This window comes from Nothobranchius furzeri, chromosome 14 (genome assembly GCF_043380555.1).
Source record: "Nothobranchius furzeri strain GRZ-AD chromosome 14, NfurGRZ-RIMD1, whole genome shotgun sequence".
Classification (NCBI taxonomy): Eukaryota; Metazoa; Chordata; class Actinopteri; order Cyprinodontiformes; family Nothobranchiidae; genus Nothobranchius; species Nothobranchius furzeri.
In genome coordinates this window covers 12,097,519-12,113,838 of record NC_091754.1, presented here as the reverse complement: position 1 = coordinate 12,113,838, position 16,320 = coordinate 12,097,519, and the positions used below count along the sequence as shown (strand labels likewise).

The 16,320-nt window shown below is 43.0% G+C and overlaps 1 protein-coding gene across 2 annotated transcripts in view; it reads right to left on the bottom strand.

Annotated features, from left to right (window-relative positions):
- The window catches only part of thsd7ba (thrombospondin, type I, domain containing 7Ba), a 244,015-nt gene that overhangs the window by 29,253 nt on the left and 198,442 nt on the right, over positions 1 to 16,320 (bottom strand). For both annotated transcript variants that reach the window (XM_015966811.3, XM_054747116.2), the window contains exons 17-18: positions 4,878 to 5,011; positions 3,072 to 3,228 (exon numbers count right to left, since the gene is read on the bottom strand). In XM_015966811.3, the coding sequence (XP_015822297.1) occupies positions 3,072 to 3,228; positions 4,878 to 5,011 (291 nt within the window). The remainder of the gene's footprint in view (positions 1 to 3,071; positions 3,229 to 4,877; positions 5,012 to 16,320) is intronic.

Genomic DNA, 16,320 nt, shown 5'->3' with positions numbered 1-16,320 from the left:
CCTGTAACCAGAGGACGTTTGGATACAGATAAATGGCCTGTATTTGATATAGCACCTTCCAGAGTCCTGGAACCCCTCAAGGCGCTTTACAACACAATCAGTCATTCACCCATTCACACACACATTCACACACTGGTGGGGATGAGCTACAATGTAGCCACAGCTGCCCTGGGGCGCACTGACAGAGGCGAGGCTGCCGAGCACTGGCGCCGCCGGTCCCTCCGACCACCACCAGCAGGCAACGTGGGTTAAGTGTCTTGCCCAAGGACACAACGACAGCGACAGACTGAGTGGGGCTCGAACCAGCAACCTTCCGATTACGGGGCGAGCACTTAACTCCTGTGCCGCCGTCGCCCATAAACAAAAAGGAAAGAGATAAATGTCTTTTCACGGAGTTGGATGCGTTCCTCTGCACCTGATGCACCACCTGCACTTCCATCAGTGTCAGATACTAATAAAAAACCAGAGTGTGAGGCTCATAAATCAGCTGCAGCCATTGTAGTGTTAATATGTTGTCATTTTCACACAACCTTGCACACATTTGTGTGATCTATGCAACTCGCTGCAAGGTGCAGCAGTCTCATTGCTCAAATGTGTTTTAGGTGCAGAAACACGACTCATTTTAGACCTTTATTTTTCAGAAGGAAAAGCATGGCTACGGGCATCAGTTCAGCTCCTAAAATCTGTAAAATAAACAAAAAAATGTAAGATAAAATGTTTTTAATTTTTGTTGAAACATTTGCCACACTACCAAAGGTGTCGAGTTTCTAAAAATAAATGTATGCTTTATAAAAAAAATTGATATAATTTAATTTAACGTTTGGTTATATTTTCTCTGCTGACAGTTAAGAATTGCAGAGAGCCCAAGTCTCCTCCCCTTCCGGTGGGCTCACGGGTCCCGGAACAATGATGAAATGAATGCCAGTGAATGGGGCCGTAAACGTTATTTTCTAATCTGCTTTGCCTTATACCTTGAATCACACACACACACGCGCGCGTTTTGAACTTCAAGTTAAAGGAAAGTAAATTATGTGAGTTTTGGCTATGTCTGCCGTGGAGATTTGTCAGCTTTTATTTGTTAGTAAAACTACAAAAAATCAGACGTTGCATGACATCACTGCAAAATTTCACTTACTTTCCACATTACCAGACTGTTTGCCTTGGTTTGCTCCACATTTAATGCTCATTCTGTCGTCCCGGAGGAAAGATTCAAAGCTCACAGCCATTTTTTTCTCCGAGCCTGGTTCGATGACGTCAATGTGGTGAGATGCATTTGCTTCTTTTCACACAAAACCTAAAATAAATGTTGCTGCCGTTGGAAAATAAGCGCTTTCTTGGCATCAGAACGTGTCTTTAAAATTCAAACACCATAAGTGAAATCCATTGCTCATTTCAAATGGGATTAGAAATTTTATTTTGTAGCCCCATTTGCTTGAATTAACTTTATTTCTGGGGACCGTGGTCCAGAATTTGATGGGCGTGACTTCAGCTCCCTATTAAGGATTGAGAAGACCCATTTAACACAAGCACTTATTTTTTTAAATAACAACATTTGTTTCTTATGTGATAAAAGCTATAGAGATGGTGAAAACAGCTAAATACTTTGGCTCATGAACTTTCGTGTTCCGTGACTGTATTTGTTCAAAGCCTAGCTTGTTTTGTAGATTTGCTACAACAGCTTTAACATAGTAAATCATTACTTTTATTCATTTAATTGGGTTTGTGGGCTTCTTTGTGTCAAACATTTACGCAATTAGGATTTTAACCTACAATCACTTATTTTTTAAATAATATTTGCTTCTTATGTGATAAAAGCTATAGAGATGGTGAAAACAGCTAAATACTTTGGCTCGTGACTTTCGTGTTCCGTGACTGTATTTGTTCAAAGCCTAGCTTGTTTTGTAGATTCGCTGCAACAGCTTTAACAAAATAAATCATTACTTTTATCCATTTAATTGGGTTTGTGGGCTTCTTTGTGTCAAACATTTACGCAATTAGGGTTTTAACCTACAATCACTTATTTTTTAAATAATATTTGCTTCTTATGTGATAAAATCTATAGAGATGGTGAAAACAGCTAAATACTTTGGCTCGTGACTTTCGTGTTCCGTGACTGCATTTGTTGAAAGCCTAGCTTGTTTTGTAGATTCGCTACAACAGCTTTAACATAATAAATCATTAGTTTTTTTTTCATTTAATTGGGTTCGTTGGCGTCTTTGTGCCAAACATTTATGCAATTAAGATTTTAACCCACATATTCTGCACAGAAAAAAATCGTCATTTAGTTTTCAGCAAATATATTCAATCACATTAAAATAGAAATGGTTCCTTTTCAGATTTTTCATCTTTATGCAACATTTATTCATCAGATTATTCTTATTTCTAAAAATGCGTTGTAAAGTTTCATACTCAAATACTGAACAAGCGTTTATCTTTTTTTCTCGCACTAATGTTCTAGTTCAGTTGACTGTTTTGACAGATAGCCTGTATTATTACTACATGGCACTGCAACCAAGGGGACCTGTGTACTGTTGTTCAAGCCTAAGGCCTAAATATCACTGGAGAATGAAACCAAACACCAAATAACTTTGGACTAAAAAGTCTCCAAAACCCTTTCAAATGACACTTATCACCACTATTGTGCTGTGAATATGTTATCCTAATATTTATACATCTGAATCTGAAAGACCAAAGCAGAAAAAGTGACACCATTAAAAACAAACGCTTGACGTCAGTTCAGTATTTATATTTTGGCAGCTGCTAACTGGAATCAAAAACGCCTTCATTTTTTTTCCCTTTCTATGTGCCAATTTTCTGCTATTTCATACATTTTTCATTTTATAAACATGATTTCAAAGCAGGTCAGGAGCAGAATTTGTGAAGCAATGATCAGAAAAAGTCATTTTATATTCAGCTAATTACATTAAACAGAGAATTAATCAAAAGTACTCATTTATCTACTGAAAGCATGAATTAGCTACACTTTAGATTTTACTTGGTGCATGTATAAGGAGCTTTAAAAAAAGAAAATAGGATGATTTTAATTAATATATGATTATGGCCAAACGTACCAGAGGGCAGCTGCTCCACGGCCCCCAGGGGGAGACAACGCAGTCGTTGGGGCAGGATATTAAGCAGACCTGAGCTCTGGGCGGTGTTTCCTCCTGATCACACAGAACATCATCCACAGTAACGTTCTCTCCACCCGTTTCTCCCTTCTTCACACACCTAAAAGAGCAGCAGTAGCAGCTGAAAGTCTAATCTCAAAGGCGGTCACAACTTTAATTCCCCTTTGCAAAGTCAACTTAATGTATGCCACTCTCTTTGTCGCTCTCTCTGTTTTAGAAGCAAATTAAAATGATTTTCTGACCATTTTTAGACTTGCAGCAAAATGGGAAAATAAATAAAAACTCAAAACAGTGAATGACAAAAAATATTCTGGGACTTTGTCCACATATTCGCAGACAGGTGAAAATAATATAATACATTGTAATTTGGAAGTTTTATTCAGGCTTTTCTTGCCACTCAAACCCTTCTTCACTGGATAAGCGAAAGATCTCCACCAGCCAGAGGACAAATCTGCATCCATCAGGAAAAAAAGAGCATTTTTGCTCCGATAGATGTTAAAACCCTCCTCCACTTGCATTTTCATCTCAATAATTAACACAAGCCTGAAGGAGTTCTGCTATGTTGTGGAAGTGTTAATGCTAACGCTTAGCTTCTACTAGCAGATACATGCTCTGCTCTCTCCTGGGTGCTAAATCAGCACAGCCTCTACGACTAAGAAAGCAGAAAGTAGGGGCAGAAGATTATTGTCCACATTCGGCCTGCATGTGAAACTCAAAGTGACTGATCAATTAAAATTTTTTTAAATAAGTATAAAATGGTGAACCTGCTCTTTAACATGAGCTCAGTATGAATGCAGCACATTTATTTGCAACACACCAAATGTAATCAGAGATAGTTTCTTGCATATGAATATTATTGTTTTATTAGTAATGCTGTGTTTGTTTAATTAAAGGTGCAATGTGTAGAGAATAATGTAAGAATCACATCTGTGGTGAAACTTAGCTTCTGCAATGACTTTTACTGCTGTTCCATGAGTTTCATGGTTGCCAGTTATCAGTACCACACGTTTGTAGATGACGAGCAAAGACGAGTCATTTACAGCGAGTTGATAACATCATCATGCCCGGCTCCTAGTCTGCACACCAGTGGTATAAATGCACTGAAACGGTCCTAATGCCCACCACAATAGACATTTATAAAAGTGCTGTTGCCAAAAGATAATCTGTGTTAACATGTAAACTATTGTTGTTTACATGTTAACAGGAATATTAATGATTATGTTGGTAAAAAATAACAAAAGATGAAGGTCTTTTGATTTACTTTTCCTCTTTCCATAAAATGTTGTTGTTGAGGGTTAAGGGGACTTCCCAGCATGTGAACATAAATGATACATCACTGGAAAGCCCAGGGTGTCCTCTAAAGAGCAGTTCAGGGCTAAATGGGATAATTCAGAAGAGTGAAAGAAAACAAAGGTGAACAAAATGTCCACTAAAGAGGACACAACCGACTGGATAGAGGCTTTATTCCATTTCTGCTTCTCTAATGAGCAGGTTGAGTTTTCACAATGAAACAATAAATGCTTCTGTTTCCCCTGCAGTCGTTCAAAGTGCAACTGAAACTAAAAAGACTACAAATGAATTAGACATTCATTGTGAGGCATTTGTTTGTTTTGACTGTTTTCCTTCAGCTCTGCAGGTGTGAATGACAAGTTAGTGAGGCTGCTGAAAGGACCGTTGCCAATCCCGTTTCTGCTGTTGTGTGTTGCGGCGCCAGTCGAGCGCTCTGCCAAGTATAAGCCGCTCACTGACCTGATCTTGCGGCTTTGGACTCCCTCCCCACAGGCTGGCAGGTCGTCCATGGTGCTGATGGTACAAATGGACCAGGGCTCGATCCTCCACTCGTACTGGATGCACTCTCCATTGCACGGCACCGCCTCGTACACCTATATGCACACGCACGCACGCACGCACACACACACACACACACACACACACACACACGCACGCACGCACGCACGCACGCACGCACGCACGCACGCACACACACACACACACACGGGAAAACGACACAAATGAGAATCACTGGAAAAACATGCATTCCAATCAGCACACAAAAGTCAATATAGAAACCAAACCTCCTGCACTCACAAGCATGCTACCTGTAAAAAAACGGGTCTACATGAAGTAAAAACGTGTTTTTTTTTGGGAGAATTCCAGTTTTCAGAGTCACCTAATGATGTCTCTCTTGGTTAGAAACAATGTCGCCCTGGGCAAAACAGAAGAAAAAATGGCAAATACTTCACACTTCATGTATCATCTTATGCAACATGCTCCATCTTCCTTTGCGATTCTTTTTAACATCAAGCACTGGGGCTTTCCTGGAGCGCGCCGAGGTCTGTTGGAGCTGAATGTGGCTCCCTTCATGACAATAAAAACACCAAAAGCCTGAAAATCCAAAAGTCTGCCAATGTATTTAGAGAAATGAAAGAACAGCTCAACTTAAGGACAACCTTCATCAGAGAGAGGGCCTGAACTTGCTTGTGCAACCGCTGCGAGAGATAAACAAAAAAGTAAAACTACGCATGACACAGAGAGAACAGCATGGAGTGTGTAAACGCAGAATGACCATGGCAACAGCCCCCTCAGCTGAGGATGTAATTGGCTGGATTTTGAGCCTATTCACTTCCTCCCGCTTAGCCAGAGAATCTGGCATGCCCGTAGACCCGAGGGAGCAGCCGGCACAATGCTCCTGTAAAACACATGTTTACTCTCAATCTATGTAACTGTCTGCCACAGTAAAAGGTATGCTCTTGAGGACAGTTTGTGGGAAAAGCTATGACAAGCTGCAATGTGTGTCAGTAGGTGTGTGTGTGTGCTCAGACTAGAGAGTGGGAATGAGTGTTGAGTATTCCCTCCCCTGCGGGCCACACAGATGCCTATTACACACCGTCATCATCTCCCATCTGTCCCTGCAGATGCCCCTGCTGGGAAAACTGGCAACTTCCCTACTCCTACTTTCTCCTTTCCTACTGCAGAAACACAGTTTAGAAACACGAGGGAAAATAAACTAAAAGTTGTGGCTCTCCTGCCTCACTAGATACAAACTTTATGGACCACTAAAGTTGGATTTTAAGAACCATCTATGAAACGGTGGTAGCACTTAGATAATCGATTAGAGCGGCACAGCACGCAAAATAACGCATCAAGTCAAACATGAGATTAAGCTGATATGTTAAAGACCAAGTTCACTTGTTTAACACATTTGCAGTGGTCTCCATTATAAATTAGTGACTTCTGAGTTGATCTCTGGAAGTAGAAGCTAGTCAGAGGATTAGTGAGCAGAAGACAGAGGATGTGGTTTTATTTCCTGATAATACAGGGACTCGGCTCTCATCGTTGACTTTGAAAACCCGTTCAAAATATTCGATTCGTTCGTGAACGTCACATCACTACATGTGAGTGAGTCACCACGGTAGGAAGCCCAGCTTGCTGTGAGCGACAGTAGCAAGCGATCTGTGGCTGTTGAGTGAAAACAAAAGAAAAACATTCGGGACTGAAGCTCCGTCAACACTGGCTGGCGAGGCGGCTGCATTTCTAAATAAAGCATGTCATTTTGGTGGCGCGCGCAGCTGCAGCTCACGGTTCTGGGAGAAAGAACCGGGCATGAAAGTCCCGTCAACAGCAGGTGGAGCTCACCGCTCCGCCCATCTCACAACCACCAGAGCGGAAAAAAGCACATGGGCTTGGATTATATAGATGGGATTCTGTGTGTGAAATAACACCAGTTAAATTATTACTTAAGTGTTGTTTGTGTCTGGTTTAATATTTTTTTTTTCAGAAGCCCTACACACTGTGCGTGATGCGCGTTTGGGGAGCGCAGGCGCTGGTTTAGCGTGAGATATAGGAGGTGTGGCGTGAGAGCGTGTGAAGAGGGTCGAATGCGTGTGTCTCACGCTCGGTGCGTGAGAGTTGGTAGCCCTGCCAACGTGAGATCTGTGTAGCTCATCTAATCCGAACATTTTCCCATCGATTTTCTATCTGTGGCTAATGCAGGAAATATTTGTAGAAGACTATTTCCATGTTCATTTGCAAGTTAAGCTAAGAGTGACCAATCATGTTAAACTAAGTGAAACAAAAGGTTCCCAGTGAACTTGCTCTACAAAGTTAATGTACAACAAAAAAACAGGTTTTGTTTTCAAGTGCACAATTTTTTTAGAGTGCAAAAGAAAGCAGAACAGCCAATAACATGAACCAGATCCATTCATTAGCTTGTTTAGCTTTATTCTGAGCTCTTTGGAGAACTGGAGTGCTTTTCTTCAGACGTTTAGAGCATTATTCTTTGAGCTCGCTCTAAAAAATGTTACCGACAATGCATGATCCAATGAAGACTTAACGTTTTTGATAAAGGTTATGTAAGTGGAGGTGAAAATCAGATGGAATATCATTCAAATGGCTTTTAAATAACTATTTAAGGCAAGCTTCTGTTTGATTTTGTCTTAAAGGACTAGAGGAGACAGATCTAGCATGCACTTAGTCCTCGTTATCTAAAGCAGAGTACATGTACACAATGAATGGCACTGACCTGAGCCTGCGTGGATGTCCATATTAGCAGTGCATGACAAGCCAGAAGTTGGGGAGGGGAAGAGAAGAACAATGATATGATCATTAGTTTAGATTTTGCCCGTGGTGACAGAAATAAATAGCTGCGCTTAAGTTTGGTTTTAAAATCCACAGCATTTTGCTCAGTGTTTCATTAATGAGGGTAAAGGATGATTAGGTGCTTCATCATCTGCAGTGAATCCTGAATATATTTGTCAAATGGAAAGATTCATGCTGCCAAGGGACTTCTGAAGTGCCGCAGTTAGTCATAACAGCTGCGCTCCGGCCAGGCCCGCGTCTGAGGGCAACTCCAAGAAACTAATTTGTCTGGAGATGGTGAGCGTGGATAAGCATATGCTCGAGAAGGCAGCGTGCTCTCTATCAAAACAAGGGTGCTGAAAGGAAAATGCAACGTTGGGATGATAAAAAAAAATGCCACTACCAATGACGGATGGTTAGGAAGTCCAAGAGGATTTAGAGGGACTATTTTAAAACCTTTACTCTGTTCTTGATTCTTCAAATATGCTTTAAAAACAGGGACATTTTTCCGTCCATCATGTCTGATTCCAGAAAGGCGGAAGTGTTTGATTTGTTACCTTTTCAGAGGAATAATTTTGTTTAAAGACCAAGTTCACTTGTTTCTTTAACACCTTTGCAGAGTTCTCTAGAATAAATTAATGCCTTGTGAGCTGAACTCTGTGCAGAAAAAAAAGCTCAGATGCTCCCGTTTCAGGGAGTTGAAGTTAGCCAGCTGAGTGGAGGGCAGAAGATGGCAGGGTTTGGAGTCTTCCTCGTTATTATTCAAATATCTCATCTCTGATTGGCTAACAGCAACACACCTCTTCCACTGCCTCTGCTAGTTGTTGATGTTGTTTTATCTCCACAGATAAAACAAGCATGAAGGAGCTCTGCTGTGTGGTGGAGTCGCTAATGCTAACAGTTAGCTTCTACTAGCGGAGACATTCTTTGCTTTTTTCCTGGACGCTAAAAACCAACAACAGCCTTCCCCGTCGTGAGCCAAGTTGGGCATGTCCATAAATGTTAATTTTACAATATGACAGATATGACCAGGCGGCTGACACAGGAAATGGGGGTAGAAGACAATTTTCATGTTTAGTCTGCATGTGAAACTCTAAGTGACTGAGAGCATTTCAAAAAGAAAAATAGTTTCTTAATGCCTGGGGCCTCTTTCAAACGTTCATAGAAATATTCCTACACTCCTTCCTATGATGACATTTAGAATGTTCGTACGAACGATCAAAATCCTGATTTATGAAACATGCAGTGTCCTCTCGTACACACGTTCCTCCGCATTCGTCTGATAATAAATCCCACCTGTGCGTACCCAGGTGCTCGCGTCCGTTCTCGGTCATTTACATTACAGAAACGCCCTCAATTAACCATATTTGGCCGCGCCACATCCTCAACACGCGAGGGGATTCCCTGCGTTCCACTCGGAAGAAAAGAAAACTTGAGATTGAGATATGGTCTGTCAAAATGTGTAAACGAACCAAACAAGTCACGGAGGTTATGAAACGTGGTCAGGATAGTGGAGAGGTTCCAATCGGGAAGAAATAAAAACATCAATGTCATAAACAGGTTGTCATTTACATTTGACATTTAAGGAGTGGTTCTGGAGGATATTCGTTTTATTTGGGAATGTTGTCCGAGAGTGCAGCCTCCTTGCTGTCATTCAGTCTGGTTGCCTTGACAACGTGTGTGTGATCGGGGAGCAGAGGTGGTTCTGGAGGGCTTTTGTGATTGTAAACTAGAATATGAAATAGAATCGGTTTAGTGTGGTTTGTTTGTCGCTCCATGGGTCCCAAATCACAACGTAGCTCCAGAAGGATCTGCTGTTGTTTACTCCAGAGAGCATGCTCTGGCAAATCCTTCACAACAACACTTTTATCTAACGCATCTCAAGCAAAATCACGAGGCAATACACAAGGACAAAAATTTAATATAATAAAATAAAATTAAAAATAATATTATAAATGCTACGCAGTGACGCAGTGGTTAGAGCTGTTGCCTTGCAGCGAGAAGGTCCTGGGTTCGCTTCCCGGCCTGGGATCGTTCTGCATGGAGTTAGCATGTTCTCCCTGTGCATGCGTGAGTTCTCTCCGGGTACTCCGGCTTCCTCCCACAGTCCAAAAACATGACTGTTAGGTTGATTGGTCTGTCTAAATTATCCTTGTGTGTGTGTGTGTGTGTGTGTGTGTGTGTGTGTGATTGTTTGTCCTGTGTGTCTCTGTGTTGCCCTGCGATGGACTGGCTCTCTGTCCAGGGTGTACCCCGCCTGACTGCCCATTGACCGCTGGAGATAGGCACCCCCCCCCCCCCCCCCCCCCCGCGCGACCCTACGTGGACAAAGCGGGTTCAGACAATAGATGGATAATATTATTAATTAAAATCCATTATAAAAATGGGAAGAGCAACAATTGTGATTACAAAAACACGACAACTATTCTACAATGTCAGATTCCCGTTTGGAATATACATACATTACATACATTACATACATACATACATACATACATGAAACAAAAAGAAAAAAAAGGACATCTGACCAAAAGAGCGGTCAGTCAATGGTCAACATCGGGAAGTGTTTTCTGAATAGTGAGGATTCAGAGGCAAGGGAAGATTCTAATTGGGTGTGGGCCTCACGATAACGCTATTGCACTTGTAAGTATATCATTAACATGATTGTTAAGAACTTTTCTAAAGGAGCGCTTCCTGGACTCAGCTTAAGTTGGTTTGACATGCTCTTTGGATGGAAAGTTTCAGTCGAACAAACAGAAACTCCAACAAGTTTCAGCAATGTAGCCTTTGTCTCCCTGACTCCCTGACGAAGGCTACATTGCTGAAACGGCCATATGTGACCTAGCCATTACAATAAAGGCTTTTTAACTTTTTCTATCGCCTTGGAGTTTTTCTTGTCCTTTTATACTATATAACATGTTTGCTTTGTGCTTGATGTGTTTGTAAAAACATGGGCACACAAGGGAGAGGGGAGAACAAGTTGTTTTGCAGCAGTCATTTAAAATTGACATTATGGTAAATGGTGTGCATTTGCAGCGACTTCTCAGGGTTCTACAGCCCCCAAGGCACTTCGTCGTGGCAGATGGCTGCTTATTCTGAGCCAGGATCCTCTGGAGGTTTAAGGGAGTTTTCCTCTCCACTGTCGCTACATGCTTGCTTAGTTTGAGGATTGCTGTACCTGATGCAATTTGAAGAAGAAGAAGAAGAAGAAGAAAATATCATTTCTATAGCGCCTCTCAAGATAAAAATCACGAGGCGCTTCACAAAAACAAAAAATAAAAAAAATTGTAAAAATATAAAAACGCATTTCGAAAATGTTTAAAATATATTTAAAATGAGCAAGAATAAGCAATTGTGATTTAAAAGAAAAAATGTTAAGAAAGAGAGAGAGTGAATAGGAAAGAGGGAAATCAGTGGATCCTGAGGAAGGTGGAATAGGTGGGGAGAGCAGAATAAAGAGAGAGTGGTGAAGAAGGTCACACAAAAGCCAGCTTGAACAAGTGAGTCTTCAGCTGCTTTTTAAAGGAGTCCACTGAGTCCACTGATCTCAGGCTCAGGGGGAGAGATCCAGAGCCTGGGGGCCACAGCAGCAAATGATCTGTCACCTTTGGTCTTTAGCCTGGTGCTGCACAACCAGTAGGCTTTGATCACTGGACCTCAGGGACCTGCTGGGGGTGTAGGGACTAAGAAGATCACCAATGTAAGATGGTGCTTGTCCATGTAAGGCCCTATAGACCAGAACCAGGATCTTGAAATGAACCCTGAAGTTGACTGGCAGCCAGTGAAGCTGGAGGAGAAGCGGGGTGATGTGGGTGTGTTTGGAGGACTTGGTCAGAAGCCGAGCACAGGCGTTCTGAACCACCTGTAGACGGTTCAGGGAGGTTCTGCTCAGACACGTGAAACGATAGTTACAGTAGTCTAAGCGTGAGGAGATGAAGGTGTGGAGAACTGTCTCAAGGTCAGAGCGGGACAGAATGGGACTCAGCTTAGCAATGTTCCTGAGATGGAAGAAGGAAGAGCGAACAAGAGAACTGGCATGAGAATCCAAGGTGAGAGCTGGGTCAAAGGTCACGCCAAGATTCCTGACGGAAGACTTGGTGTGGGAAGCAAGCTGACCAAGAGAGTCTCTGACTTTGGGAACCAGCTTGTCTGGGGCACAGATGAGGATCTCAGTCTTAGCTGAAGAAAGCTCCCACCATCCAGGCTTTGATAGAGTCTAAGCAGGTGTGTAACAGCTGCAGCTTAGACATCTCATGGGGCTTAAAGGAGATGTACAGTTGGATGTCATCTGCGTAAAGATGGTAGGAGATTCCTTTGAAGGAGCTCAGGATGTGCTGAAGAGGGGGCAGATAGAGGAGGAAAAGCAGAGGCCCCAGCACAGAACCTTGTGGGACACCATGGGTAAGAGAGGTGGTGGAGGACCTAAACTTGGAGACGGCCACAGAAAAGAAGCGCTCAGAAAGATAAGAGGAGAACCACTCCAGAGCAGTTCCTGATAGGCCGACCCAGTCTCTCAGCCTCTCCAGTAGCAGGTGATGGTCAACAGTGTCAAAGGCTGCAGTCAGGTCCAGCAAGACCAGAACAGAACAGTGCCCTGCATCACTGTGAGTCAGAAGGTCATTAGAGACCCTAAGAAGAGCTGTTTCAGTAGAACGAGCTGTACGAAAACCTGACTGGAAGCTATCATAGATGTTATGTTCATCAAGAGCAGCTGTGAGCTGTTTAGCCACAACCTTTTCCAAGATCTTGGAGATGAACGGAAGTTTAGAGATGGGTCTGAAGCTGCTATGGAGAGAGGGGTCGAGACTAGTTTTTTAAGAAGCGGGTGGATTACAGCGTTCTTAAAGTAAGCAGGGACCTGACAAGAAACCAGAGAAGCATTAACTATAGAGAGCACGCTGGGACCGATGGACTGAAAAGCACTTTCAAACAAAGATGAGGGTAAGATGTGGAGGGGGCATGCAGAGGTCTTCATTGAGTTAACTAGTTTGGTTAACTCAGGCAAAGAAACAGGAGCAAAGCTATCTAGGATGATGGGCCTGGTTGGAGCCAGGAGAGGCAGCAATAAGGCTGAAGGAGAGATGCTAGATCTAACCTTATTGACTTTGTCCACAAAGAAAGACAGAAAGTTCTCACAGTCTGCAACAGAGTGGATGGAGGCTGTAGGAGAGGCAGGAGAGACAATGCTGCTGATGGTGTTAAACAGCACCTTGGGGTTCCCTTTGCTCTGGGACACCAGGTAGGAGAAATAGGAAACCCTGGCGTCTCTGACTGCAGAGTTAAAGGATGTCAGAAGATCCTTTAGGTGCAGCAGATGGACGTGGAGATGGGTTTTCTTCCACAAACACTCAGTTTTTCTGCATTGGCGCTTCAGGCTGTGAAGGCTGTCATTAAACCAGGGAGTAGGGTTCACTGCAGGAACTGACCTGGTTCTGACAGGACAGATGTTGTCCAGAATGGAGAGGCAGTGCTCGTTAAACTGAGAAGTTAAGGAATCTGGGTCGTTATCAGAAGAAGAGGGTGGATCAAAAGCAGCAGAAAAATTGCTAGCTGTGCTCTCATTAAGAAAACGAGAACTAACCATACGGCGAGCAGGAGGTGGGGACGCAGAAACTGACAAGTTAAAGAAAATGCAATGGTGATCTGAAATATAAACGTCCTCAGGACAAACACTGTCAGCATTTAGACTCAGGGTAAAAACAAGGTCTAGAGTGTTCCCCCTGGTGTGTGTGGGGCCAGAAACATGCTGGGTAAAGCCGAAGGAGTCCATAAGGCTGGAGAAATTCATGGCAAAGAGATCGGAGGGATCATCAACGTGGAAGTTAAAGTCACCAACAATCACCAGTCTGGACAGCTTCACAGTGGAGGATAGAAAGTCACCAAACTCCTGAAGGAAAGAACTGTTTGGACCAGGTTGACGATAGACCACAGCCCAGTAGAACGGGTCCTTACGCCCGACTTTAATCAGCTGCAGTTCAAAGGAAGCAAAGCGACCAGAGGTTGTAGAGCTACATGGAAGATGATCTCTGAAAACAACAGCTAGGCCTCCACCACGACCAGAACCCTGGGGCTGGCTAAGAAAAGAATAACCACTCAGGCAGTGTTCAATCAGAGCAGAATAATCAGATGTTTGCTGCCAAACTTCAGTCAGAAACAGAAAATCCAGGTTTTTAGAGAGAATTAGATCATTGAGCAGGAAGGTCTTATTGTTAACAGAGCGGGAATTTAATAGAGCCATATAAAATTGACATTATGGTAAATGGTGTGTATTTGCAGCGACTTCTCAGGGTTCTACAGCCCCCAAGGCACTTTGTCGTGGCAGATGGCTGCTTATTCTGAGCCAGGATCCTCTGGAGGTTTAAGGGAGTTTTCCTCTCCACTGTCACTACATGCTTGCTTAGTTTGAGGATTGCTGTACCTGATGCAATTTGCTGGGTTCCTTATATAGGAAACATTATTTCTGATTGGCTTAATGAACTGACCTGAATTGGAATTTTTATTATGTGAAGTGCCTTGAGACGACTCTTGTCGTGATTTGGCGCTATATAAATAAAATTGAATTGAGTACAAACACACACACACACACACACACACACACACACACACACACACACACACACACACACACACACACACACACACACACACACACACACACACACAATGAGCTACATTGTAGCCACTGAACCTGCAACCTTCCAATTACTGGCCAACCTGCTCTACCTCCTTAGCTCCTGCTACCCATGTTAGTTTTACTCCAGTTTTAAAGGGACACACCTTTTAATCACTCCAGGGGACCAAAACCTTAGCAAAGTAGGAACTGCAGTGATCTGTATGCTCTACTTTAAATTTTTTCCATGCATGCTTTCTTTAAAATGGAGCAGTATACGTTGCTTTTTCAGATCTTTTAGCCTACATCTTGTGTTTAGGCGATTTCTTATTTCCGTGGGTCCAGCCGTAATCAGGTCTGGGTGTAGCTACTAGCTTGAAAAATAAATAAAAATCATAGTTATCTTTTGAAATAATCAGACTCAAACCATCCATTCTCCACTTTTCCGACATTGGGCCCGTGGTGGCAGCAGCCTAAGCAAAGAGGCCCAGTCTTCCCTCTCCCCAGCCACTTGGGCCAGGTCCTCCAGGGGACTCCTAAGGCGTTCCTTGGCCAGACGAGAGACGTAGTCCCTCCAGCGTGTCCTAGGACTTCCTTTGGGCTTCCTCCCGGTTGAGCGTGCCCAGAAAACCTCACCAGGGAGCCGTCCAGGAGGCATCAGATGCTCGAGCCACCTCAACTGGCTCCTCTCGATGTGGGTTGATACAAATTAAAGCATGAAATGCTTTTTCACACCCGGTCAGGTTGGTTTAGGTATGTTCCCCTTAATCAACAAATGATGTTAAAATGTTTTTTTATATTTAGTCCGTTTATCTTTGACTGATATGAAATATTTATGTTTAGATCATATGTTATAGTACTTTTATGTGTGACAAAGAAAGATTATGAGTACACAAAGAGCATCAGCAACAGTCGTGCACAAGAACACAAAGAATTAGCAGGTGACCTGCGTCTCCTCTACATCCACTCGCATCAAAACAACATTGATCAGTGATGTCAAACTTCATTCAGAAGAGACGCCTCGCTCTCCACTTCCAGTGTTTCTGTCTTGTGCTTTCATTACACGAGGCTGGATCAGGTGGCGGTGAGTTGTGCAGGTGTCAGGCTGCTTCCCCTTCCCTATCTCCCCCTCTATTTGTACGGACCTCCACCTTCCCCTCGCTGCCAGTTTGCACACTCAGCTACCAGTGAGTCTGGTTCAAGTCACTGTTTGTTGTGTGGATTTCAGTTTACTCTCCCTAACCCTGTTTTCCCCGTCTGTTCCCAACTTCACTTTCTCCTGATCTTCACTTTGATCACCTCAGCTCAGCTTCCTCCAGCTTGGCGACACTTTACACGTATTCTTTCCTTTGAGTTGCTGCTTTTGGCTTCAACTCTCACCCGTCGTAAACCCACATTTTCCAATAACCCCATCTTGCCTTTTAGACATCGCCTTTTTCCTGTCCCATCTTACAATTATTTCACATGCAGCGTTCTGCTGCAACTGACCCAAAACACAACCTTTGTTATGTTTCGTTCAGCGGTGCGCTTCCTGACGGTCCCTGCTGAACATGTTCTGGACAGGATCAGGGTTTGGGAGGCTGCAGAAACTCTCCAGGATGCGTTCATCTTTTCACTCCATATATGATGAAATTTAGCTAGATTTAGAAAATTGGGAATTGGATTATGTAAAATATGTGACACTTTATTATTCACTACGGCCCCTTAAATGTATTTAGAAAGGAAACATAATGATTAACCTCATGTTTGAAGTCACAGCTTTGAAGCATCTGTGGCTAGAGGTTGGAAAATGCAGCCACTCCATGTGCCAGCGTGTGGGCTTACTGCAACAATAGTCATGCTTTGTGCTGCAGAGAGACATATTATGTCTTCAGTTGGGCCAGCTGAGTCAGGGGAACACTAAATCTGTGCTCTTTGGTAATTACACGTCTTTGCTCTTAGGTATCTCCGTCAGCTTTCAGCTCCAGACGTCTTTCATTATAATGGAGGAGAGGAGAGTTTATC